Here is a 25,980-nt window from a genome sequence, read left to right on the forward strand (position 1 = left end):
ATCTGGTCATTCCTATAATATCTGGTATCTGAAGTTATCTGGGAATTGATTGAACGATCATTCGGATTGTTTGCGACTAGCTTGTGCTTGGTCAAACTATATATCAACGAGCTTATGCTAGGTTAGATAGTCGGTAGAGTTAAACTGATTCTAGGTCGATCTAATACCTCATAACTCACCGAGCTTGATGGAAAAATCACGCACAACAATCTTTGTTTTAGGAACCTAAATCTCATTAAGCAATTCCAGTATCTTCTTGGGCTTTGACAAATGTAATATTGGTTTAAACATTGATCCCTTACTTTCATTTTCCTCAATCGTTCTCTCTAACTCTCCATCTTTGAACCCTTTTTTAACCCCAAATTGGCGCCAGGGCCGGCTTAACGGGTAGGCAGGTGAGGCGCCTGCCTAGGGCCCCAAAAAAATGGGGGCCCAAATTTTTTATAAATTTTTTTTTTTTAATATCTTACAAAAATCAAAAGAGTTTATAATTTCTTATCCAAGCCAAGGGGCCCCAAAAAAAAAAGCCAAAAAAGCCCAAATTTTTTATAAACTTTTTACAATATTCTCACCCAAAGTTTAACAAAATAGCAAGTTTGTACCTCTAGTTTTATATATTCTAGTTTATACCCCTAAATTAACACATTGAATCTCTTTTAACAATGGAAGACTAAAATAGTCATTTACATATCTCAAATTACTCACCCCCAATTCAATCCCAAAATTTGACATTCACATAAATCATCTCCAGCCCTCTTCTACCGCCAGTGGTTTAGAATTGGTTTCGGTCAATTTTGGTTCTGGTCGATTTTCTCATCAAAATCAACCGAAATCATCATTTTATCATTTCCCAACCTTAATAGCTCTCGATTTGACTAATTTTTGATGAATCTCGCAACCCAACTCCACCACACTACAGCCATTTCCAACCTTTTTGGCATGTACTCGACATTGTTGGCCTTCGCCGACACCACCATCTTTCTCCCCTCAGCCCTCTCACCAAAACCCCTATCATACCTTATCTGTTTACTCTGCCAATCGCGGGCCATTGATACCTTTTGGGCCGTGACTTCTCAAGCCCTTTCTTATCAATCTTGGTATTGGAAATCACCCATTTCACCATCCATCACTTCTCCAACATCTACTCTCCAAAACCCCCCACTAACCTAACCTTGTTAGCCTGCCGATTGCTGCCCACCTCTCCTAGTGATTTTTCATCTCAAAAGGCAAAAAAATAAAATAAAATAATGAAATAATGAAATAATTTTTTTAATATATGCTTATATTATTAGAGGGCCCCAAAGTAACTCCTGTCTAGAGTCACAAATGTTCTAGAGACGGCCCTGATTGGCGCAATATTAGGTTCCAAAGTCAGTCCATAAAAAAATCCAAATCACAATTCAGACAATCACAAATCACCATCAAATCAAAGTAGAAATGAGCACTTAAAGTATATATACCTTCTTGGCCATTGTGGCAGAAAATAACTATGGAGATTGACGATGGGTGCGAAATTGTTTTTTTCAAAGTTTATGTGTGGGACAATGTAATTACGGCAAACCTTGGGTGGAAACCTGTGATTCTCCCTTAAAATTTTCCTACATATACTGAGTCATTTGAATCATTTCTTTAACATAAAGAAGCCCAGACCAGTCGAATGACCAGGGCAGTGGCTTGTTGCATAATTAAAACCTCAGCCTCACCTCACTTATTCCATAACTTCAACTCAATTTGCAACATCCACATGGAACCAAAACCCCATACATTTCTCAAACTGCGCTACTGCTTAACCACCTCACAATACCACTTGTTCTCGTCAAAAAAAGCCACAAACAGAAATTCTTTATTCCATCTCACCATAAAGATTGCTACCTGTTCGACGAAATGCCTAGCTGAACCTGAAACACCACAGCTCCAACCAAATTTCTCCCCAAATAACTCTGTAGAAGTTTTAAAGAAATGGGGTTGTAATGATGATGATATATCCAAGATTTTCTCGAGGAGGCCTTCACTTCGCAATACTGATGTTATTCAGCTTCAATCCAAGCTCAATTTACTAAGTGGGTTAGGGATAAAATCTTCTGACCTTTTCAAGATCATTAATTGTCGCCCGCGGTTCCTCAGTTGTCGTCTTAACCATTGCTTTGATGAGCGGCTTGATTACTTCACCAAGTTTTTTGGTTCAAAAACTGTGTTTTGTAAAGCCATTGTTAGGAACCCTTCACTCTTGACTTATGATTTTCACAATAGTATTAAGCCCGCCATTGCTTTGTATGAACAAATGGGGTTGAGTACAAAAGACTTGATCCCTATGCTCGTTTCGCGACCCACATTGATCCCTCGTAGTTCGTTGAATGATCAAAAGATTGATTATATAAACAGAAGCGGTGTTTCAAAAACGTCCAAGATGTATAAATATGTGGTTACTCTCATTGCCATTTCAAGAACTGAAACCATCCAAGAAAAGATATCAAACTTTCAGAAGTTTGGTTTCTTAGAGGATGAAATTTTGCGTCTTTTCGGAAGGTCTCCACTAGTAATAACATTGTCAATCGATAAGGTTCAGAGGAACATGACTTTCGTTGTGGGAACATTGAAGTTCCCTGCAAGTGTAGTGCTTCAGCATCCATTTTTGTTGTATGTGAATCTTGAAGCTGTATTGAAACCTAGACTTGTTCTTGCTGGGAAGATTCAAGACATGGGTTTGTCTCCGGAGATGAAGGGGCAGGCAACAATATTGAGATCTTTAAGAATGAAAGAAAAAAGGTTCTTGAAAGTTTATGTTAATTGTCACCCACAAGAAGTTGCTTATGAGTTGATGGAGGTTTTTAGAAATGCAAAATGTGCCAAGAGATTGGCAGTAGACTCTAAGATGATTGTGCGCAAAGGATTTCCATTCTGAAAATGTTACAATTTTTATTTTGATTGTATTGAATCAATTTTATTGGTTTCACAAAGAACCATGAAAGAGCATTTTGCATACTAATGGTCTTAGGGATCAATTCTGGTCTGTTGGAATGAGAGTCTGATTTAGAAAAGTTCATATTCATTTAATTTGACAGAATTTTGTATTTATGAGGTGCTAATTGGAGTCCAAATAACAATTGGTGTCAATCAAATTCACATCAGAATGAATCATCAAATTTGAAGTCATATGAGATTAATTTGAGCTTTGATAAAATTGTTGGGAATATCAATGATGTTCAATTTGAAAACTATTTCATTAACAAATTATAATATGATAGATAATTAACAAATAATGTCCTGATAATATAGAATTTAAGAACTTATAATATATTGGATTATCGTGGTTGATAATTAACAAAAAAATTATTCTGATAATAAACAAAAAATTTATAATATGGAACACCATGATTGGTAGTATAGTAAATGCATTCAATATAATGACATTTCGATTAATCTATCGAGACCATGAGATTAATAACCGGGTAAACCCTTTAATGGTCATCTCTATTAGCAATCGAGGGGCCCTAAAGTTAACAATTAGATAAACTCTCTTTAATAATACACCCAAAACTCTCTATCATCTCATCCGACCACCTAGGAGTGGTTGTCTTCTGTTACATATTATTACGGGGGCATTTGGATCGAGGGTATATAAGATAACGGGGGTAATTTTTATTTATTTTGCAAGATTCCAGTGTTTGGTTTGCAAGTAATAAAATATTACGGGAATCTTTTATTGTAAATAGTGTTTACTATTGGTAATGTGGGGGGTAATCTGATACCCTCCCCCACCCTTGGGATTAAAACATTACTACCGGGGTAATATGATTTTTCTACCAATTTTGCCTTTAATTAAAAACAATTTTGGACACAATTGCTCTCAAATGTCTACCAAATAACAATTACCCAGCACCCTTACATTTAAGAAATTAGCAATAACACCCCAGTCACAAAAAAGTTTAAAAGTTAACAAAATACTTCCTGCCACCCAAGACCACTACCGGCGTTAGGCAGTTGCTGTAATGGTGCACGACCGGTTGGATATGGTCGATCATGCATCGGTAAGACCTTTTCCGGCCATGGATCACAAATCCATGGCCGAAAACAGCCAGATCTGGAGTTTCTATGGCCATTTCATGTCCAAATATGTGGTCGTGAAAAGACCAGATCTTTGGCCATGAAATGACCATATATCTAGTTATTTTTTGGCGATGGATTTGTGATCCATGGCCATTTCCATCTTTGCCAGCGCAGAGTCAGCCATATACAGCTAGTCGTGCACCATTTCGTCGACTGTTGGTGGCGGCTGACAGTGGTGGCTGGTTACCAACAGTGGCTTGGGGTGGGTAAGGGTGATTTTGCTACAAATTAAAGTTTTATATGGCTGTGATGTTTTAGCGAAATTTTAAATGTAGGGGGTTGAAAGAAATTTGTAATGTTATATATACCCATGCAGGTTGTTCACCATGTGGCACATTTTGGAAGCTTTAGAATTATTCCATTTTGACACATTGGATTGACAAGCCAATCAGATATCTCTATCTTGACACCTTGGATTGATATTTATTGCTTCATCTATAATTATTAATTAATTAAAAAAATAGAATATGTAATAATAATAATAATAATAATAATAATAATAATAATAATAATAATAATAATACAGGTGTATTATATTAGCATTCTAAAGGTCTTACCATAATGACACCTTGGATTTGTGATTTCCATGTAGTTAAACTTTATTGGTGATGATCTAGACAATATTAATTGTTGCCTTGGTATTCCAAAGTCTAAATAAATAGAGATAAATATTGGATTACATAGGTATATTGTATTGGTTGTATTAATAATTAATAATAATACTAATTATATAGGTGCACTCATTGACATTCTAAAGGTCTAACCATAATGACACATTGAAGTTGTGATTGTCATGTGATTGAATTTTATTGGTGATGATGTAAACAATATTAATTGCTACATTGGTATTTCAAAGTCTAAATAAATAGACATAAAGATTGGATTAGAGAGATGTATTGCATTGGTAGTAAAAGCAAACATGTTTATTAATAATTACATAGGTGCATTGTATTGACATTGCAAACCTTTTTTCGTATTCAATATGTATTTAATTATGTTGGCATTCGAAAGATCTAAATAAGGGGTTATAAAAGGGGCGTATGTTCATTTGTGTATTATCGCAATATGCTAGTTGGTGTCAATAATACGTCTGGTCTTTTGTTCATTGTTTATATGTCATGTTAGTTTGTGTCAATACTACGTTTGTTCTTTGTGATTTTGTTAATCGATGATTTTTTATTTATTTTTGTTTTTGTTGTTGTTTACAGGTCAAATATTCATGAATTGATATGAAATAAAGGAATGATATTCGATTGACATTGTCAAATGAATTGTTATTTTGATTCGTTTTTTAGAAGTGTAAGTATATCTTCTAACTATTTTAAAGGTTATTATTTGGTTGAATGATTGGTTTTGTTCGATCAATCTATTTGAATGATTAATTGTATTAGTTTTGCCGAACGGTAAGTGTATTCCTTAACAATTTTAATATAAGAATTAATTAATTTTTGTTGATTTCGTTTTCAAGTAACAGTTGTTATACGAATGAATAATTGTTCTTTAACAATCTTAACATAAATATCAATTAAATTTGTTATGTTTGTTTTCAAGGAAATGCTCATGTACTTTACTAAGATCAAATCAAGGATGATCCTATTGTCAACCGAACTGTGAGTATGTGTCATATCTATATTAATAGAAACAGTTTATTTGTGTTGAATATGTTTTCTGTAAAAACATTCGTGTATTTTAATTTGTTATATGAATTTTTAATTGTTTATGTCATGCTGATGTGTGAGTATATATGTTAAATTAATTAATTTTGACTGATTCCGTTTTCCAATTAATAGGTGTTATTTGAAATATTTTTTATCAGTCCTGATATAACAATCCCTTAAATTTGGGTCAAGTAAACCATTCATTTTATCATCATACATATTTCGGTTTCCACTGAACAATTAGTAGTAAATTGACCGTAACTTGTTCAATAAAAATCTAATTGATGGGAGGATTGAATCTTTCGAAACTAGACAGATGATGCTTTAATTTTATATATTATATGTTTAATTTGGATAACTGTAACCCCACTGTCAAATGAGCAAGTAGTTGCAAATATGTATGCCTCTATGAGAAGTGAACATATCTGTCATCTAAGGTTAATGTTGAACAACAGCTCTAGCACAAATGTGGATATGTTGGGGTTGTCCAGGATGTCTATCTGCTAGGCCTTTGTCAACAGGTGCTTTGCTGTTAGTTGCAAACTTTGAAGAGTGAACAACACCATGCTTTGGGGCCTACATCAAATAACTTGTTAACCCTTCTATTTTTTTAATGGATGCTCATCTCTGGCAGTATTTTGATTTTTTTTTTTTTTAATTATTATTATTATAAATAACTCCCTGAGATCAATGTTGTGATTAGAACCATTTCGGGTGCGTTTGGTATAGTATTTTGGATAGGATTTTGAGGATAGTATTGGATTGTTGGATAGGGGAGTATTACGAGGTAAATTTGAAAAATTTATGAAAAAGCCCTTAGGTTTACTAATTTAATTAAAGACCCTACTATATAAAATGACAAAAACACCCCCACCACCTGCAGTGTCAGATTCCGGCCGCCACCGCCGGAATCTGGCTGGAAAATTTCGTTACGACACAGACCGATCGAATCTGTGCCATAACGCATCATTATGGCCTTTTCCGGTCAGATCCACTACGGATCTGGCCGGAAAAGGCCAGATCTATGGCCTGTTATGGTCGTCGTTGACAACCAGATCTGGCCTTTTCCGACCAGATCCACCACAGATCTGGCCGGAAAAGGCCAGATCGGTGTAATTCCGGCCATTTATGGTCGGAATTTAGGCCGTTATACAGATTCCGGCTATCACCGGCGGTGGTTGCCGGAATCTGACAAGTTGGGTTGATGGGGGGGTTTTTGTTAATTTTTAAAAAGAAAATCAGGGGGCATTTAGTGAAATTAATAACCTTATGGGGTCTAAAAGTAATTAAAAAAATAGGGTAATATTTCTGGAATAGTGTGCCAAACATTATTTGGAGAATAGGATTGGGAATATGGATAAAAATAGGGAGCCAAACGCACCCTTCTTTTTTCAATTTTGAAGGAAAATTTCCATGCTTTATTTAACATTTTTGAGGTCCTTTATCCTGGCTACTATCATCCTTTATCCATTGTTTTAAAACCCGACCCATTAAGGGACTTGTTAATGCCATCGGGTCTCGGGTTGACCGGTCCAACCAGTTAAATTGGTGGTATAACTGATGATCCAAAAAGTTTAAAATCTTGCAAACACATCCTTGAAAAATACATTATCCCCACAAGTTTGAAATCTAGTAAATATACACTTGCGATCTGTTTGAGTTTTGACTTTTTCGGCCAAATTCTAGTTGATTTTGGCGGCCAAAATTCAATTCGATACCACCACCTGAACCATCGTCCTTCAATCTATAAAACCTCCCTAAACCTAGAACTTGGTAGACCGCCGTCGGCTGATTCCAGCATCTAAAATTCAATCAAACACCACCACCTAAACTATCGGCCTCCACTCTATAAAAACCTTCTAACCCCCACACTTGGTAGCCTCCCGTTTGTTGGTCGTGACTTGCACATTGGGTTGAATTTTCAAGCATCGAAACTTTAATCCGACGGCACCCCTTTAACCACTAACCTCTACTTTACAAAAGCCTTCTAACCTTGGCACTTGGTAGTTCCTTCTTCCCTGATAATCAAATTAGAGATTTTGTGAATAGTGAAAAATGGAAATTCGGACTGGAAACGCTATTGGTTCCCGGTTGGACCGGTCCGAACCAGGCTTTAAAACAATGCCTTTTATCTAATTGTTATTGTATCTCGTCTTTTTATGTAGCTTCAAACTCCAAGATCCTATTACTTTGTCTATCCGCTCTTTATGTGCCGGACGGCAGGGAGGGCCTCTTTTATTGGTCTACAACTATTTTCCTAAGAAAATTTAATTTAGTTTATCAACTTTTTGAGGAAATCTAATAGTTTAGATCTCATATATGCATATAGTACCAAACTATTTGCTCGAATGACTTCAGTACTCAGTAGAACATGTACTATTCTTGAAAGAAAAACTTATTAAATATTTTCATCGAGAAAATTCTTCTCAACTAACGGGATAATATTCATTACATTTTTTAGTGCGGTTAACTAAAGAACAATGGAAAATATAGCATCTAGTAAAGGAAATGACCCTTAAATCTATGTTACAGTTTCATACTTACTGAATCAGAATGAAACAAAAAAGTGAGAAAAAAAATAAAAGGAACATTCCCAATACATCCACCAGTTATTCCCACTTTAATGGGGAACGAAGTTCCTTCTGTTAACAGCATAACTTCTACTTCTTGGATACAACACATCTGCCTTTGAGTTTGAACCATCTTCCTCAAATGAACATGGCCCTTCCTCATCAATTCTCCCCATCTTCCCCATACTAACACTGTAACTCCTCCCCATCCCACCACTCTGCTTCGTCCTCTCTGCACGCCCATACAGATTCAACTGCATGTTCTTTCTTGACGCTGCTCGTAAAAGCTCCCTGAATTCTACATCATCAATCGGCTTGGAAGAGTTGACACTCAAACTCTTAGACAAGTGCACAACTTGTGCTGTGGGGCAGACTACCGTGCCATCGTAATTAACTATCCTGCCATTGCAATCCTGCATGCCCTTGACGTAAAAATCTCTAGCTCTTGAAAGAATTTTAACGGGCGCTAAGATTACTAGCATGAACTTGCTTCGCTTGTTCGCTTTGCTTCTCATTTTTGCAGCTTATGTCTTTAAAGCTCGTTAATGGCGAAGAAATTGATAGAATGTGAATAAGAAGGAAGAAGATTGCATGTTTTGAGACGAAGGGAGTAGACACACATATATATAAATGGGGGCTTTAGCTTTATTGTTTAGGATTTATTTCTTGGAAGTAGCTTCAAAATAGTTTGAAAAGATCGGCAACGCAGTGCAGACTTTTTCAAATGGGAAAAAGACAAGTGAAAGCTTCAAATAAAATACATAATTAAATGAATAGGACATTAGTTAGCAGGCCAAAGTTGAAAAATAATGTGAGGGAACAAACGCTTATTGAATAATTTAACCATTAGATGTCAAATTACCCTTTTGAATTAGGCATTGACTGTTTCTTGTCTTAAGATCGCCGTCAATTTTGATAATCAGATGGTCAAAAACAAAGAAAAGGGTTTCTGGTAATTAAGCTGCGAAAAGTTTAGGATGTGGGCAGTCCATGCTGTCTATGATCTAATTTGTGTGCCGATACAATTAAATCAGATCTCGTGTATACAAAAATCTTCTCTTTTACGACATACCTTATTGAATAAACATATAGATAATATAGGATGTATAAATGATTATCTAATACTCTCATTAAGCTGACTATTTTATTCCATTTACTTAGGTCATCATCATAAAATTATTTGAGAGGTAATGATTACATAAGTTCCAATATCATCCAAAAGATCGGTTGTTAATAGGAGTAATCATTGAAACTCTTACTCGGTCGATAATTCAAAGTCTCGAAAAATTAGCTAAAGTACGCGTAAACTGACCCGAACACCCTGATTAAAAAAAAAAAAATTAGTCGACTTTATGCATAGACATTTGCTTTTTCCTGTGTCAGATTTTGAAATCCTTTCTAGATATTTATGTGGAAACTTAATTAGAAGTGGTGAAATTTGTTACTCACCCACTGTGTCTGGATTTTCCCAGTTCTTTTTTATGTTCATCCGAAACTTCCGCTTACAACTCTTATATAATTATTATGCTCACCAGGTATATAGTATATATTGGGAGTAACAAGACATGTTTAGCCAAAATAGTCGTCTACCCTTTTTAATAAATTCATTTATTTGAATACTATCCGCTGTGCTTGAGAGAGAATGACCATGTTAAGAATAGGTTATTATCTCTAATTTTTTTCCTTTTTTTTCTTTTTATTATGACTGGAGTGTTCGGACTATGTGCATACTCCAACTAATCCTTAAAACCTATTGAACACTGTACAAACCCAATGTTCCAAATACGCCATAAATATGGTAAGTGACCCCAAAGTGATGCGAACCTAGGAAGTCAATGGAATAAACCTTTATAACTGTCAGGCCAATCCTTTAGGGTTTCTCTAAATAATTGTTGCGATATTGTATCCATTTTCCTATTGAAGACGAATTTAAATTCAAAAAAATAATTCCTTATGGTAGAGGGGGTAGTTTTAGTATTGAAGAAATCTCGAGGGAGGTCATCATAAATATTTTTAAAATATTTGTCATAATTACAGAGGAATAAAAATACAAGTATATAATTTAGTTTTTGAAAGTAAAAATGGTAGCATGTAGAAATTAATGTTCAATTGATAAAATTGTTTCTAATGTCATTATTGACCAACATATATAAATGACTTCCCAGTATTCTAACAAGACTGGGAAATTCAAACATTAGAACAAGCTCTTGTTTCTTCTCTTTTCCGTATTTGGGTATTAATAGCATTCTCTTGCAACAAAATATTGCAGGTGCAAACATGAAAAGCAAAGCCGAAATGCGAAGCAAGTTGAGGCACTGCATAGAAAAACCAAGAAAGATTTTACACAAGGCTAGAGACTTTTATGTCAAGAGCATGGAGGATTGCGCTAGTAAGGTAGGTTATGGCGGCGTGGTGGGCTGCCCCACTGCACAAGTCTCTCGTTTGCCCAGAAGTTTTAGTGTCAATTATTCAAAGTCGAGGAACAATGAAAAGTTTAGAGAATTTCTAGCAGCGATGTCTAAAAAAATGGGGACTGAGATGGATTTGAATGCGAGGGAAGAAGAGTTGAGACAACAGAAAATGGAGAATTATGGGGCGGTGAAAAGATGTTACACAAGTGTTGGACTTGGAAAGATTGGGAGAATTGATGAAGATAGGCCCTGTTATTTTGAAGAAGATATGTTGTATGCCAGTAGCAGAAGTCCATTTTAACTCTTCTTTATATATATATGGATTTGCATAAACATCCTTTGTATAAAATGACCAAATTTTATGACATACTACTAACCCCTCAAAGTTAGACAATAGTATAAGAAAGGTAGAAAGCCTTTCTGCAATTTGGAAAACTGTCACAAACTTCATTGAAATTCACCAGAAACTTCTCTTAATAATTCATCATAGTTCTCTTTTCCTGTTTTCCAAATCAAGGAATCTGCTTGCTCGTGATTATAAATGCAAGTTAAAAAAAAAAAAAAAAAATTAGCTGAATTACTTTGACCCCCTATCTATTTCCCACTATCAATATTAATCCCAATGTACGTTAATCTTTGTTTATTTGATTTACAATAAAGATCGGCTCACAATCCAATCTTATAAATTTTTTCTCACAACCTCGACGTATCACCTCGTAATTAGGCAAGCAGAATTCATAGTGAATAGGCAGAACCTATTTGCGAACTGATTAATTGCAAGCTATCATGTCGAGATTGTGAGAGAAAGTTTGTGAGATTGTGTTGTAAGTGTAGTATTACTCTTTAATTTATGATTCTAACAAAGCTAACCATTGAAATAGCTATTTTACCCATATTATTTCAATTACTGCCTTGAGCACCAGTGGCGGATCTAGGAATTTCACTCGATGGGGGCAAAAAATAAACAAAAAAATTTTTTCCAAAGAGAAAAATGGAAGAGAAAAAGGGAAAGAGAGGTTTCAGCGTGTGTTTTGTTCTGGTACTGTAAGAGTTCAAAAACCAAAAAAGCTTTTCTTTTCCCAAAATGTCAAAGTTATATAGTGGGCAAAATGTCAAACTCTTGTGAGGGCAAAATGTCAAAGTCTTATAAGGGATAAAATGCAACTAAATATAAATATTTATACAATCTAAAGTTTTTTAAAGTTTGAGTGGGAGCCATGGTCTCCACTCGTCATTAAGTAAATCCGCCACTGTTGAGCACCCACAAGTATTGAAAACAGGAGCTTAGCTCCTATTTCGTTGAAAAAGTTTTGTTAAGTTAGTAAATTACATTTTTACCCTTCCCTCCCACAGTTGCCACCAAACTTGTGCTAACGATTTCCGTGGAGGCCTCATAGCAACTATAAGAGGCCTTCCAAGTTCACAAAACCGACAAGGCCTATAAAGGCTACATTCGGCCTTGGAAGCTCTGAAGGAGGCCCAATCCAGCCTCAAAGTGTTGTCGGACAGCTACCCACCGACATGTGCACACACGCATATGCAGACATCTAAAGAGTCCCCTCAATTAGTTTCTTCTACAAGTTTTCTACTTATATGACAGTTTGATACTATCAATATTTCTGCAAGACTTTTAGGTTCAGAATAAACGTATTCAAAAGCATTGAAAATAGGTTAGATACTGCATTTGAATTTAGCGTATGAAAAACGTATGGTCATTTTTTATTAGTACAATTTATCCTGTATCGCCACCCAATTAGAAAAGACAGGGAGGCCTTCAACTTCAAGATCCACCGCTCATTTATTGAGAGCTCTACCATTCAAACCTACCAACGTGAGTTTGTATCTGCAAAATTCCATCAGTAAAGAATGTGGAAACTGGAAAGTCATTTTAACAAGTACAACTTCATGTCAACAGTGCATTATCCTCCTTTCAATCCATTGCTCGATAAATTTGCAGGGTATTTTTTGCCACCTCTATGTTTTACTGTCAATCTCCCGAGGTTTAAGAAACTAACAACATAACCCTCAATGTGACTATGGAGAGGAGAAAGTAGTATATGGTTCATTGGTTTTGATGTTGGTTGTTTTTTTTTTTTCGAAAAAGAATCAAATATAAATCAGATTTAGGGGTACTAGTGTTAGTTTCAGAAACTTAGGGGTTTTAGAGTTACTAAATTCTGTCGGTGAGAAGAAACCTTAACTAATGTTCAAAGTTTGACACTTAATGGATTTGGAAGAAAAATCTAAAAACACTTAACGACTCTACATTTTGATACACACTTATGTTTTACGATGTGACACTGAACATAATTATATTTATTAAAAAACTTTTAAATTATATTAAATGTTTAATTAAAATTTTAATTAAGTAAATTTAATTTTTATATCCAAACTATAAAAAACATAACATTTTTTATATTTACTATGGATAATTAATCATAACTTGTTATAATTTAAGATTAATTTTAGTGTTAACTTATTTAATATTTAGATATGAGTTCAAATTAGTATTTAAATATTTTTTATATTTTATTTTATTGACTTCTACTCGAATTTAACTTTGCATACTAATTAATTATTTATTTTTTCAGTTGATTTAAAAAAAAAAAAAAACATTTAAAGAAATAGCCATTAATGAAAGTTTGGTAGAGATGTTAAATAAAATTCAAAGATGATACTATACCAAAGCCGAGCACAAACAATTTGATGACACGTTATCATGTAGTCACAAATAATGGCTCATCTCTAAACTTATTTAAGGGAGTAAAATATCAAATTAGTTAAAAAGAAAAGAAAAATAAATATATATTCTCATTTAAGATATTATTACTAAGAATGATAGGTTAACAATTATTAATCACTTAATAAAAATATACACTTCAAAATATGAAAGATGAAATATATTTAAAAACTTAATTTCACTTAAAGTTTTATCCCCAAAACATTTAATTCTTAATTTTTTATATTTATTATTGATTAAAGTAGTTAAATATGAAAATTTAAAGACTATTATTTATAATTAGTTGTTATAGTTTATGAGTAAAACTTACTTAATATCTAAATGAAAGTTCAAATTATTAGTCACTTATCAATTGTTGACTAACAATTATTTCATAAACAACTGTATTATTATAGTTTAAGATGATCTAATGGACTTGATAATGAAGCGATTTTTAAAGTGGTTTGACGAGTATGAATCAAGCCTACATCCACTGCTATGTTATTGGTTTTTATTTGCTTTACATATAGAGTGATTACAAAGGAAAGCACGTAAATGTGAAGTTAAACTCTTTTTAAGTGTGTTTCCTGCTCTCTATCTAAATTAACCCCCCAAATGGAGGTAGAGTCTCTCTTTTATACACCGTCTGACAATGGTTGGGAGTGGTTGTTATGGGGTGAATTACACGCATAATCCCCTATAATCTGAATTTGAGCCAGCCTCTCCCATACTTAAATTTGAACACCCGTGCTTATATTTGGTAGACTTGTTAGAGAAGTCATGTACTATCGGAGCGACACATGAGGTAGGCTCAATCGTCAGATCCTGGTTTTGAGTAAAGACACGTGGCATGAATCTCGTTGTCAGCAAAGCCGTGTGCAAGGTTAATCCCCCATTCGGCTGAAAAATCAGATTAGATATATGATACTACAGTAGCAAACTTGTAAGTGAAGTCTAACTTGTTGTAGGCCTTTAATTTGTGGATAGTGTTTAACTTGAAAACAGTACTAAACTTGTAAATAAGATTAACCATGTGCAAGGTTAACCCCCTATGCCGATGAAAAATCATATTAGATATGTGATGTTACAGCAACAAACTTGTAAGTGAAGTCTAACTTATTGTAGGCCTTTAATTTATGGATAATGTTTAACTTGAAAACAGCACTAAACTTGTAAATGAGATTAGTTCAAGATAGGCTGACACATGGTGTAGATCTAAGGGTTGAGCAATAGCAAATCCATTGGGCACATGGCATTAATTTATGCTCACTGGATTTACCAAATAACCCAAACTTTAAATGCGAGAGTTATGAGCAATGGTCCCTCTAACGAGTGGTTAACAAATCTTTTTATGTTTTCAAAAAAAAAAAAACACTACATACAATACCAAACACTAGTTTAATTTCCCCTTCATTAGTGATAAAATTGCAAAAAATATCATTCAAATTATATGAGATATTTATTATGCTTCAGAAGCGAAAAAAAAAAAAAGGCTAATGTTACTCCAGAATTGTAAAGAGTCCCTTCAATTAGATTCTTCTACAAGTTTTCTACTTATATGACAGTTTGATACCATCAATACTTCTGCAAGACTTTTAGGTTCTGAATAAACGTATTCAGAAGCATTGAAAATAGGCTAGATATTGCATTTGAAATTAGCATGTGAAAAACGTATAGTCCTTTTTTATTAGTACAATTTGTCATGTATCGCCACCCAATTAGAACACAGAGACAATCTGGGGAGGCCTTCAACTACAAGATCCTCCTTTCATCTACCATTCAAACCTACCAACGTGAATTTGTATCTGCATCATTCCAGTAGTATAGATTCAGGGGTGCTGGTGTTAGTTTCGGAAATTTATGCTCATTGGATTTACCACACAACATAAACATTTTAAATACGACAGTTATGAGCAATGGTCCCTCAATTCTGACGGTTGTCAGCGATGGAAGAAGCAATGAAATATCTAAGTCGCACGAAAGCTACTCCGCTTCATTCCTATTATTAACAAATCTTTTGGTGAAGAAACAGCTGCATGAACAATATGCATCTCCGTTTTATTAGTCCTCCGAGGTTGAGATGGATATATTTTATTCTGATTCTTCTGCTTAAACTGTCGGCATCGACCGTCTTCTCCAGCTCAATTGTTAAATATCTTCCAGGCTATGAGGGTCAACTTCCATTCAAGCTCGAAACAGGGTAAGCTGTTTTAAGTTTTTTCTTCCCTTTTGCTTACGAGCATATCATTGATGACCATATGCAGTAAACAATTTGATTTGTTATTTTTGTTGTTGACTTTGTTTTTTTGTGTATGTATATATGTATATATATAGAGTTTAATGAATTGTTTTTAAGTTAAAAAAAAGAAAACGTGAAATTACACTAAAGCCCTCTCAATCTCGGGAGTGAAATTTGATTTTTAATATATGGGTGTAATGCTGAATAGGTACGAAAGTGTAGGAGACTCCGAGTTATTCTACTACTTCATCGAGTCGCAAGGTGACATTGAAGAGGATCCTCTAATTCTTTGGCTGTCAGGGGGCCCTGGCTGTTCTTCCTTCTATGGACTCATCTATGAAATTGGTATTCTGTCTCATCTTTAAGTAACACTTTGTTTCCATAGCAATAGTTAGTCATGCATAAAGGGGTATCTAATCATTTTGAATACCACAATGGGAAACAGTCTTTCACAAGAACCTTGTAGTAGTTTCTTGTCGGCATGAAACTTGTCCAAATTTTAGATACAGGCGGACTTTCGGATATCTGTTTCAATATATATATATATATATAATTTCAGGATTTTTTCTTTTTTCGTTATGGCTGTCAAATCGGTGAACTGCCAGCCAGTTTTGGTCGTGGTGTAGGCCATTGTATATATTTTGGCTACCACCGACGGTGGTTGTCGGAATCTGGCAAATATGGGTTGATGGGGGTGTTTTGTTAATTTTTAAACTTTTTTATGGGGGTATTTAATGAAATTAATAAACTTAAAGAGTCTAAAAGTAATTAAAAAAATATAGTAATATTTCTGGAATAATGTGCCAAACAATATTTGGAGAATAGGATTGGGAATATGAGTAGAAAAAGGTAGCCAAACACACCCTAAATATTTATCCAAAGAAAAGTTACAAAAGAAGATTAAAGGGTATAGAAATGAGTATTATTGATCAAGAAATCAAATACCGCTCATTTACATAAATTAAACCAATCTGTAACCTCGAATGTCAGAAAATAAATATAACAAAAATAAACTCTACTCTTACGCGAATGAAAATTAAACTATCATAACAAAAGAGAAAAACTACTAGAATTGTAAAAAGATGATATGAGAAAATATATTAACCCCTTCATCAACAATTTGTGCAGGTCCATTGGAGTTTGATATCCACAACTATACGGGTGGCTTACCAAGACTTAAGGATTATCCATATGCATGGACTAAGGTACTGAGCCTACTGGTGTACACACAAACAAATTTTACTTATTTTTGTGTAAACATTAATGTATATGAATATAGAAGATCTCTAAAAGATGATAATTATTTCTCCAGACAGCCAGCATTATCTTTCTAGATGCACCTGTAGGCACAGGTTTCTCTTATGCTAGAACCCCAGAAGGCTGGCCCACCTCAGACTCTAAATCAGCTGAGCAATCCTATCAGTTTCTTAAAAAGGTGAGTTAATTAATTAAATAAACCCTTATAAATTATTTTGATGAATGTGCTTTGAATTTCTTTCGAAAATTATATTGCAGTGGTTACTTAAACACCCACAGTATCTCCAAGTTGAGCTATACATTGGTGGTGATTCTTATTCAGGCATGGTAGTTCCCCAAATCACCAAAAAGATAATAGACGGTCAGTTAACTCTTATTCAGAAACGATATGTGCATTGATGGAAACCTATAGATCCCTTCTTTAATTACTTTGATTTATTATGCAGAAAATGGACCTGATACCAATCTACGTATGAATCTCAAAGTATGTTATTAATAATAAGACTTTGTATATATTACTCTTCTTGAAATTTAATTATAGCAGATCCGCGTAACGTATTCTGAATGAGTGTAGGGATATATTATGGGGAGCCCACATACAGATTCTATTATTGATGAGAATTCAAAAATAATATTTGCTCATCGTATGGCACTCATATCAGATGAACTCTATCAGGTGCTTAATTAATTGATAAATAATCCTATGTATATTTCACAATATTTACAGCATTAAATTCGTTTTAATTTATAGTTTCTCATTTCAAAGTGTCTGATGTCTTCCTGTAGGAACTCAAAACAAGCTGCAAGGGAAATTATCATGTTGTAGACGTCTCCAATACGAGATGTGTAGCTGCTCTTCAAACTTACAAAAACGTGAGATATTTATAGTTAATCGCATTCAAAAAATTTACTTCAAACTTCCAAGGACTAAATTGTTTTATTTTATTTTTTTGAAATCTGAAGTGCATCAAAGACATAAATCGGAGTGATATCCTGGAACCAAAGTGTACATATGCATCTCCACATATGAACCAAGCAGAAATGCCTCACAGGTCTCTACAAGAAAATTCTACAAGTTTCATCCTTTCACCTCCAAGAATCCCTGAACTATGGTGTCGGGTAAACCAACCCTTAACCCTGATTAATCATATAAGAACATACAAATCCTCTTACATACGCCCATATTAATTCGATCCCTTTTTTTCAGAACTTTAATTATGCGCTTTCCTACATGTGGGCAAATGATGCTCAAGTCCAAGATGCTTTACACATTAGAAAGGTTAGTGATTAAAACATGCAATTGTAATGATCAAGAAATTCTTAAATGTGGACATTTGCTCTGTTTTTCTTTTTGTAAAATTCAGACCAATAACTCTTTATGTCAAGAATTGTTAAAATCAAGGAATATGGATAAAGAGCTCAAATTCAGCAGAGGAAGCTAGAGGGTGCAAATTAAAAATATAACACCAGGATTTTCCTTTATGATGGCAACAGGGATTTGTATCAGATTGGCAGCGATGCAACAAGAGCATATCATACACCAAGGATATCTTGAGCGTGGTTGATATTAATCGGTATCTCAGTCGATACGGCTTGCAAGTTCTCATAGAATGGTAATTCTCAATACTGAGTAACTGATCAACATTAAAATATTACTACTTCACTAATATATATATTAACTGATCTGAACAAACTCACATCTGTGCCCTATGATGAGCACTGTTTGGTGATCAACTATATGTGTGTTTTCTCAAAGTAGGTACACACACTTGAAGCAATTCATTAACTATATAAGTTGTTTTCCCTCAGCGGAGATCATGACATGGTTGTTCCCCTTCTGGGTACCGAACAATGGATAAAGTCGCTTAACTTGACCATTGTAAATGACTGGCGCCCATGGTTCGTTGACGGCCAAGTTGCAGGGTGGGCAATCTCTAACATTCTGTTAACGATCGACGTACTTTCTCTTTGGTTGAATATATATTACTTTTAAAAGAATCTTCCTCTCTGATTTATGATGTTTTTTCAATGTAGATACACACAAAAATATTCAGAACATGGATATCGTTTGACTTACGCCACTGTCAAGGCAAGTAAGATACAATCATATACTATATACAGATACAATCTTGTATATGATTGTAAGATTAGCACCAATTTCTTGGAATATTTTATAGATGTATATTAAAGAAACAAGTCTTACATGAGTTGTCTTATTTGGTATAGGGTGCAGGTCATCCAGCTCTAGAATATTATCGCAGAGAAGGTTATGAGATGTTTCGGAGGTGGATACATTGGTATCCTCTCTAGATTATGCTCAGATTACCAGAAGGTTCATAATAATATTCAGTATTCACTAAGCGCAAGTGGAAATAATGTTAAGAGATTTTAGAAATAAGTGTGACCACTACTATTTATGTTGCGTGGTGTTTATTGTAATTGCTAATCAGAAACCAGTTTGATATAATTATTTATGTCACTTATCATATCATCCCATGTTCATTAACCATATACAGACACCAATTCACACACGTATGATAGGAAAAAAACAATTTTCACCAGAGGTTTGGCTTAACACTTGAGTTTTGTAGAACCTTTTTAGTCCTTCTCAGTAATATTTTGGTCCTTACCATTAGAAAACATCTGAGACCAAATTGTTATTCACATTCACCAAAACATGACTAAATTTTTTTACAAGATTAAAGTGTTACTTATACTAAACCTCAAGGATAAAATTGTTATTATCTCCCACATAGACACCATATACAGACACCAATTCACACAAGTATATGCAGAAACCAATTCAGCCACCCCCACACACATATGCAGACACCAATTCATTTACCTAGAGATAAAATTTACAATGAATGCATTTTCAATTTTTCTTAAAACAAAATCAAAGATCTTTTTTATGTTTTCAAAACAAAACATAAACAGGATCAAAACTACTTTAATTTCCCTTTCATTAGAGATAAAATTGCAAAAAAATATCATTCAAAATTACGAGATATTTATTATGCTTCAGAAGCAAAAAAAAAAAAAAAAAAAAGGCTAATCTACTCCACTATTGTAAAGAGTCCCTTCAATTAGTTCTTCTTAGTATTGTTCAGCTGGATGCTTCAGTTTTTTTTTTTTTTTTTTTTTTTTTTTTTTTTTTTTGTAATGGCTACTGCAAAGCTATAGAAAACATTGGTGTACTGCATTGATGAAAGGAACTAATGCTCCTTTGCAAAAGTTCCTGAATTACTGCAGAATCAAAGCTTCTATAAACCAAGTCAAGAATCTTACAGGCAAGTCCAAGTGTTCTGAGTTTGGTTTGAGGGGAAGAGTTAACCAAAAGCAATGAAGATGCAAAAGTGTAAAGTCCAGGTGTCTTAGTGTTGAGATTGTGAAGCCAAATTCAATCCAAATTAGAGTTGGATTAAGATATGAGTTTTTCTAATTAATTTGTGTTTATCTAGAATTGTTTTCGTTTAGGAATACAATTAAGAATAGTATTATAATTGTATTAGGAATTAAAATAAAGTTCCTATTAGGCTATGGGATTTGACTTTTGAGTCTTATTAGGAATAGTGTCCCATGTAGGGATGGGCATAATACTCGCCCCTGCGGGGATCAGTCCCAAAAGGAATAGAGTTTCCCCGAATTATTCGAGGTTTGGGTCAGGCTTGGGCTGAAGATTGGTCCCCGAATTCGGGGACGGGCCAGGGACGAGAATATATATATATATAATATGTTAATGTTATGAAAGAAAAGTTATACATTAGACATTAGACATTAGACATTATCATTCAAAATTTAATTATAATCAAAAGCATAGTCTTGGATTGAACAAATATATTACAAACCATGACATTATCACTTTCCAATGCCACTGTCAGATATGATCCAAAGACCTCTCATGGAGTTTAATTATTATTATGGAGTTTAAACTAGCAGTAGCAGACATCATCTTTCAATATTCTAACTCAATTCTCAAGAGAATAATAGCATACAATAACAATAATTTAAAACAATTCCTTTACTCTTAAGTATAGTAAAATACACAAAATAAATGGCCTCTCCGGGAGAGCTAGCTGTTCTAGGCATTATTTGCCTGAGGATACAACCTACAAACTACAGAGCATCAATTTTGCTCTTTTGGATTTCGATAAACAGAGAAACATAGAAGAGAGACACAATCTAAAGCTAATGTTGAACAAAATCGTCTTTAATGAAGACCATCAGCATGAAATGAACACTATTATTTATGATGTGGTGTAATCAGATCAAACATCAAGTTATGAACGGCTAATACAAAGATCCAGGAGATTAGAGACATACATCTAAAAAAGAATCATGGAAATAACAAAACCATCACCATTTCTTATGAACTAGCACAAATCATGATCAGATTCAAACGAGTAAAATACGAGAGCGATACTGATACACATACCTTGATGCGACGACGGTGGAGATTGCAGAGTGCAAACGATGGCTGATGAGAAGTGGAGTCAGGAGAGTGGACAGTGGAGACATGGGAAGCAGCACTGGCGACAGTGGAGTACCCTTTTTAGTCACGATTTAGGATAAGAGAAGGCTTATGAGTGATGAGAGATTGAGTTTAAGGAAAGGTTGATGAGATGAGAGACTGAGTTTGAGAGAAAGGTTAGGGATTTGGGTTTCACGATTTGGGAATCTAGGATGAATGAAAACTTAAAAAGTGAAAAGCGATTTAAAAAAAAAAACTAGTACCCGCAGGCACCCACGGGTAAACCCATCTAACCCATTAACAAATCGGGTCGAGCCAGGTACGGATAGAAACAAAACAGGTCAAATGTTAAGGACCCGTAGCCTATATTTTTTCCTTGGGTTTAGGGTCGACTCGCGGGTCTGAACCCATTTTGCCAGGTCTACCAACCAGACAGCTCTAATCAGGTGGCCGATGCCCTATCCAGAAGAGAAGACACTTAGTTGGCTACTATGTCTGTTGTGACCTTCTCAGAATTTGATGATCTTGCGGCTGAAACACAATAGGATGCAAAGCTCCAAACTATCATCCAAGACTTGCTATTTGATCCCAATAGTCGACCAAACTATATCTTTCGCTGTGGCTATCTCCTCTACAAAAACTGGTTGGTATTACCGAAATCCTCTAAGTTTATTCCTAAGTTGTTAGATGAATTTCACTACAGTCTAGGAGGTGGACACTCTGGTTTTTTCAGAACAATATTAAGAGGGTGACAAACCTAGTGTTTTAGGAGGGAATTAAGAAGGATGTTCAAGAGTATGTGCAGAAGTGCTCTATTTGTCAATTGAATAAACAATCAGCCTTTAAACTAGCAGGGCTACTCCAACCTTTACTTATTCCCACGTAGGTGTTTGAGGATATTAGTATGGATTTTATAGGGGGGGGTTACCCAAAGCCAAAGGTCAGGAACTATCATGGTGGTAGTGGACATATTAACTAAATACAATCACTTTATTCCCTTGTGTCACCCCTACACGGCGAAGGATGTGGCTGCTCTCTTTATTTCTGAAATTGTGAAATTTCATGGCTTCCCAAAGTCAATTGTATTTGATCGAGATAAGGTGTTTATTAGTCAATTTTGGCAAGAATTGTTTAAGGTAGCTGGCACCAAGCTGAAATTCAGTTCAACATATCACCCTCAAACTAACGACCAAATGGAGGTCGTCAACCGTTGTTTGGAAGCTTATCTATGATGCTTTTGTAGTAATCAACCTAAATAGTGGCCATGGTGGTTGGCTTGGGCAGAATTTTGGTATAACTCTACATACCACAATTCCACCAAAATGACACCATTCAAAGCACTTTATGGCAGGGATCCACCCACTCTTCTCCGTTTCACCAACTGTCCATCCTTGGTAAAAGAAGTGAACCAGCAAATGGCAAAACGTAACTCTATTTTGGCTAAACTAAAACATTATTTAACTATCGCCTAGGACCACATGAAGACATATGTTGATGTACACCGTCGGGATGTCACTTTTCAGCTAGGGGACCAAGTATTTTTAAAGCTCCAACCATACCGATTTAAATCTTTGGCCACTAAACTCGATGAGAAGCTAAGCCCATGCTTTTATGGACCATTTCCCATTTTAGAGAAGATTGGATAGGTCACCTATAAACTGGAGCGACCACCAACTGCCAAGATCCACCCCGTCTTTCATGTATCACAGCTTAAGCGTAGCTTGCACAGCACAGTTCCCATCCAACCCTTTCCATCCTTTCTCACCAAAGACATGGAGCTACTGGTGCAACCGGAATCAATATTGGCAATCCACACATTAGTGGATAACTCTTAACAAGTCCTTATTAAATGGAAAGATCTAGCCCCTTTTGAAGCCACACGGGAGGCGTACGACACCATCAAGCTTTAGTTCCCTCAATTCCACCTTGAGGACAAGGTGGCTCTTCAAGAAGGGGGGGGGGGGGGGGGGGGGGGGGGGGGGGGGGGGTGGTGTTGTTGTATAGACCTCTCATTAAGAAGGTGTACCAATATAAAGGGCATAAGGGTAAAAAGGAGTCGGAGTGCATGTGTGTTAGTGGAGGTTGGTTAGGGGTTATTGGTGTGTGAAGAATCAATTGGTTAGTGAGGGGAATAATTCAGTTAAAGGATAAGTATAAAAGAGAGGTGTGAGTTTAGGAAGATACAGAGATTATTAAGAATCATCAAAGGAGGCCCCCAACTCCTCGAATTGCTAGGACTATCTGTTACTTTCCTTGTTCATTGTACTTGCTAATTGTCCTAGTGATTGTTATTTCCATTCCATTAATACAATACTGAATTGATTCAAAATTACATTGTTCTTTATTTTTATTTTTTTTGCCATTTTTGCATATTGTGTTGCATGGTTGAGTAAGATTGATAGGGAGTTCCATCAGATTTATTGTTAAAGAGGTGAAAGTTCTATCCTTATCCCTGAAGAAGTGTTGCGTATACTCTCACAGCATTTTTTTTTTCTGGAGAAGCTTCTTTAGAGTTAATCAGAACATTGTTATTTACAGGTGTCGTCCTTTTCATTTGGGCTCATTGATTACATGTCATAAAATGAAATTTGGTTATAGGTATTTTACCAATTAGTGACTTTTGCTTTCTTTGAAGAATCTCATATTCAGTCTTGCATGCTAGATTGTACTAGCACGATGACTATAGTGTTACCATTATGGTCTCAAAGGTAAAATCACCTACAACTTTAAAACAATGTTCGAAAAGAGTCATACTGCTAGGTATTAACTATCAAGCAAACAAAATATTTTAAAAGCTTTCGTTTATTAAATATTTGGGTGATGTGACCAGGTTGATCCGAGCACTGGTGAGGCAGAGGATGATGGTGTGGAAGATGAATACCAATTGGAGGACCTTCTGATTAAATGATGAAAGTGCTTGTCTCCAATTTCAGGAATGCATGGGAAAGCATGGGTCCAGATTTTGAGCGAGTCGATGAGTATGGCCTTGGTCCAAGGGAAAGCCTGACTGAAGCTAATAGTGCTGTCATCAGCCTTCTTGGCATGCAGCCTGGTGAGGTCAGTTTATTCTTACAAATATCTACTTACAGGATATTAGTTAAGGAATCATTTTGAAGCTCATTTTATTAGAGTTTGGCCCAAAAAAAAGTGAACCCTTAGTCTTTTTGATAAAAGAGATTGGGGTGATAGATATTTGCTCCCTTCATTATATCGTGTTGCCATCACATAAAATGCAAGAATCCATTTCCATTTAATAATGAATTTTACATATCTATCATCTGTTGCTCTGATTTCCATGAAGCTGATATCATGCTACTTTCCTTTTTCTTTGTTGGTGTTCTCCAAGACACGGAGGTTGTACCAAACAACTCAAGGTCACACACGTCTATTATCTGATGTTTTCATTGGCAACGTAAAGGTGCTCGTGCGGTTGCAATTTGGAGTCGATGGTCCAAAGGACATTGCAATGAAACTAGCAGTGAGATCCAAGGATGGAAATGTCAGTGATATGATTCACGAGATTGTAGTCAGTGGCTAAAATTTGGATCTATATCCTTTTGCCTGGTACTTGAGCCCTTAGTTTTTCTTCCTTGGAGATGAAATGGGAGGCAGATGGCTGCAAAAAGACTAGAGCTTGTTTAAGATGAATTGCAAATCCTGGACTGGGATTTAGTCGTGCTAGAGGGAATATCATTTGCGTCAGTTATCTGTTTACGGGATAATAATATTCTTTGTATCATGAGCCAAATTCATAGGAGGTTTTTTTCCCCCCCTCTTTTTTAAAGTTCTAAAGTGGGATTAAGTATAGATTCCATCAAGCCTGCTTCATTTACTCCTGCTCATATATGCAATATGATTTTTGAGGCCTTGCAATGTTATTAAGCAGTGTGAATTTTGAAGTATTTTCTGGTTCTAGTATAAAATTTGAACTTACATTTGAACAATTCGACGGTGGAAGTCAGTGATAGATAATTCAACATTGGCATGACTCACTCATTAATCTGCTTAAATTGCGACATGAAGCAAATGAGTAATAGTCATACACTAAACCCTTAATTTTTTTTTTTTTTTTTTTTTAATCTTTTCTAGGCATCTAAGGTATCCAGACCCACATTGAAGTTTATCTAATCCTCAGGGTTACGAAATTCTTTACAAGATCAATAGACCAAGTAATTGCACAAATATGGTATTGTTCAAATATGACAAGTACCTTTCTTACAATCTTTATTATTTGCTTTTAGCCACTGATCGGTAAAGTCTTCTCATGCAAATGCAATATCCATCATCTCGTCATAATATCTATTGGAACATGTTAGATGAAATATACAGTTACCAAAAAACATATATCGAATTCATGCATCGATAGACGTGACACCATCATGACTGTCCATTAATTATAAAATTTTTTTTAAGAAAAGAGGATGGTACTACATCTGTTGATGCATGAATTCGGTATATGTTTTTCGGTAACTATAGCATTGTTAAGAACAAAACCCGCAACAACCAATCAAAAACCATAAACCAAAACACCCAGAAACCATTTCCAAG

The 25,980-nt window shown here is 35.0% G+C and overlaps 3 protein-coding genes and 1 pseudogene across 3 annotated transcripts; 3 read left to right on the forward strand and 1 right to left on the reverse strand.

Annotated features, from left to right (window-relative positions):
• Window positions 1–1,744: 1,744 nt before the first annotated feature.
• On the forward strand, window positions 1,745–2,902 carry LOC116107311 (transcription termination factor MTERF9, chloroplastic). Its single transcript, XM_031393593.1, has one exon. It carries the CDS (start codon window positions 1,745–1,747, stop codon window positions 2,900–2,902), a length of 1,158 nt encoding a protein of 385 aa, XP_031249453.1.
• A 5,441-nt stretch (window positions 2,903–8,343) lies between these two features.
• Window positions 8,344–8,919, reverse strand: LOC116107272. Its single transcript, XM_031393568.1, has one exon. It carries the CDS (start codon window positions 8,848–8,850, stop codon window positions 8,386–8,388), a length of 465 nt encoding a protein of 154 aa, XP_031249428.1. The 5' UTR covers window positions 8,851–8,919; the 3' UTR covers window positions 8,344–8,385.
• A 6,591-nt stretch (window positions 8,920–15,510) lies between these two features.
• Window positions 15,511–19,452, forward strand: LOC116107312 (serine carboxypeptidase-like 18). The gene is made up of 14 exons (XM_031393594.1): window positions 15,511–15,665; window positions 15,913–16,049; window positions 16,833–16,909; window positions 17,017–17,139; window positions 17,220–17,322; window positions 17,408–17,445; window positions 17,536–17,637; window positions 17,748–17,834; window positions 17,925–18,080; window positions 18,169–18,240; window positions 18,456–18,574; window positions 18,771–18,884; window positions 18,996–19,050; window positions 19,188–19,452. The coding sequence occupies exons 1-14, from the start codon at window positions 15,511–15,513 to the stop codon at window positions 19,269–19,271; spliced, it is 1,422 nt and encodes a 473-aa protein (XP_031249454.1). The 3' UTR covers window positions 19,272–19,452.
• A 1,982-nt stretch (window positions 19,453–21,434) lies between these two features.
• On the forward strand, window positions 21,435–24,970 carry LOC116107313 (annotated as a pseudogene).
• Window positions 24,971–25,980: the final 1,010 nt, after the last annotated feature.

Source organism: Pistacia vera, unplaced genomic scaffold, assembly GCF_008641045.1.
Source record: "Pistacia vera cultivar Batoury unplaced genomic scaffold, PisVer_v2 Contig531, whole genome shotgun sequence".
Lineage (NCBI taxonomy): Eukaryota > Viridiplantae > Streptophyta > Magnoliopsida > Sapindales > Anacardiaceae > Pistacia > Pistacia vera.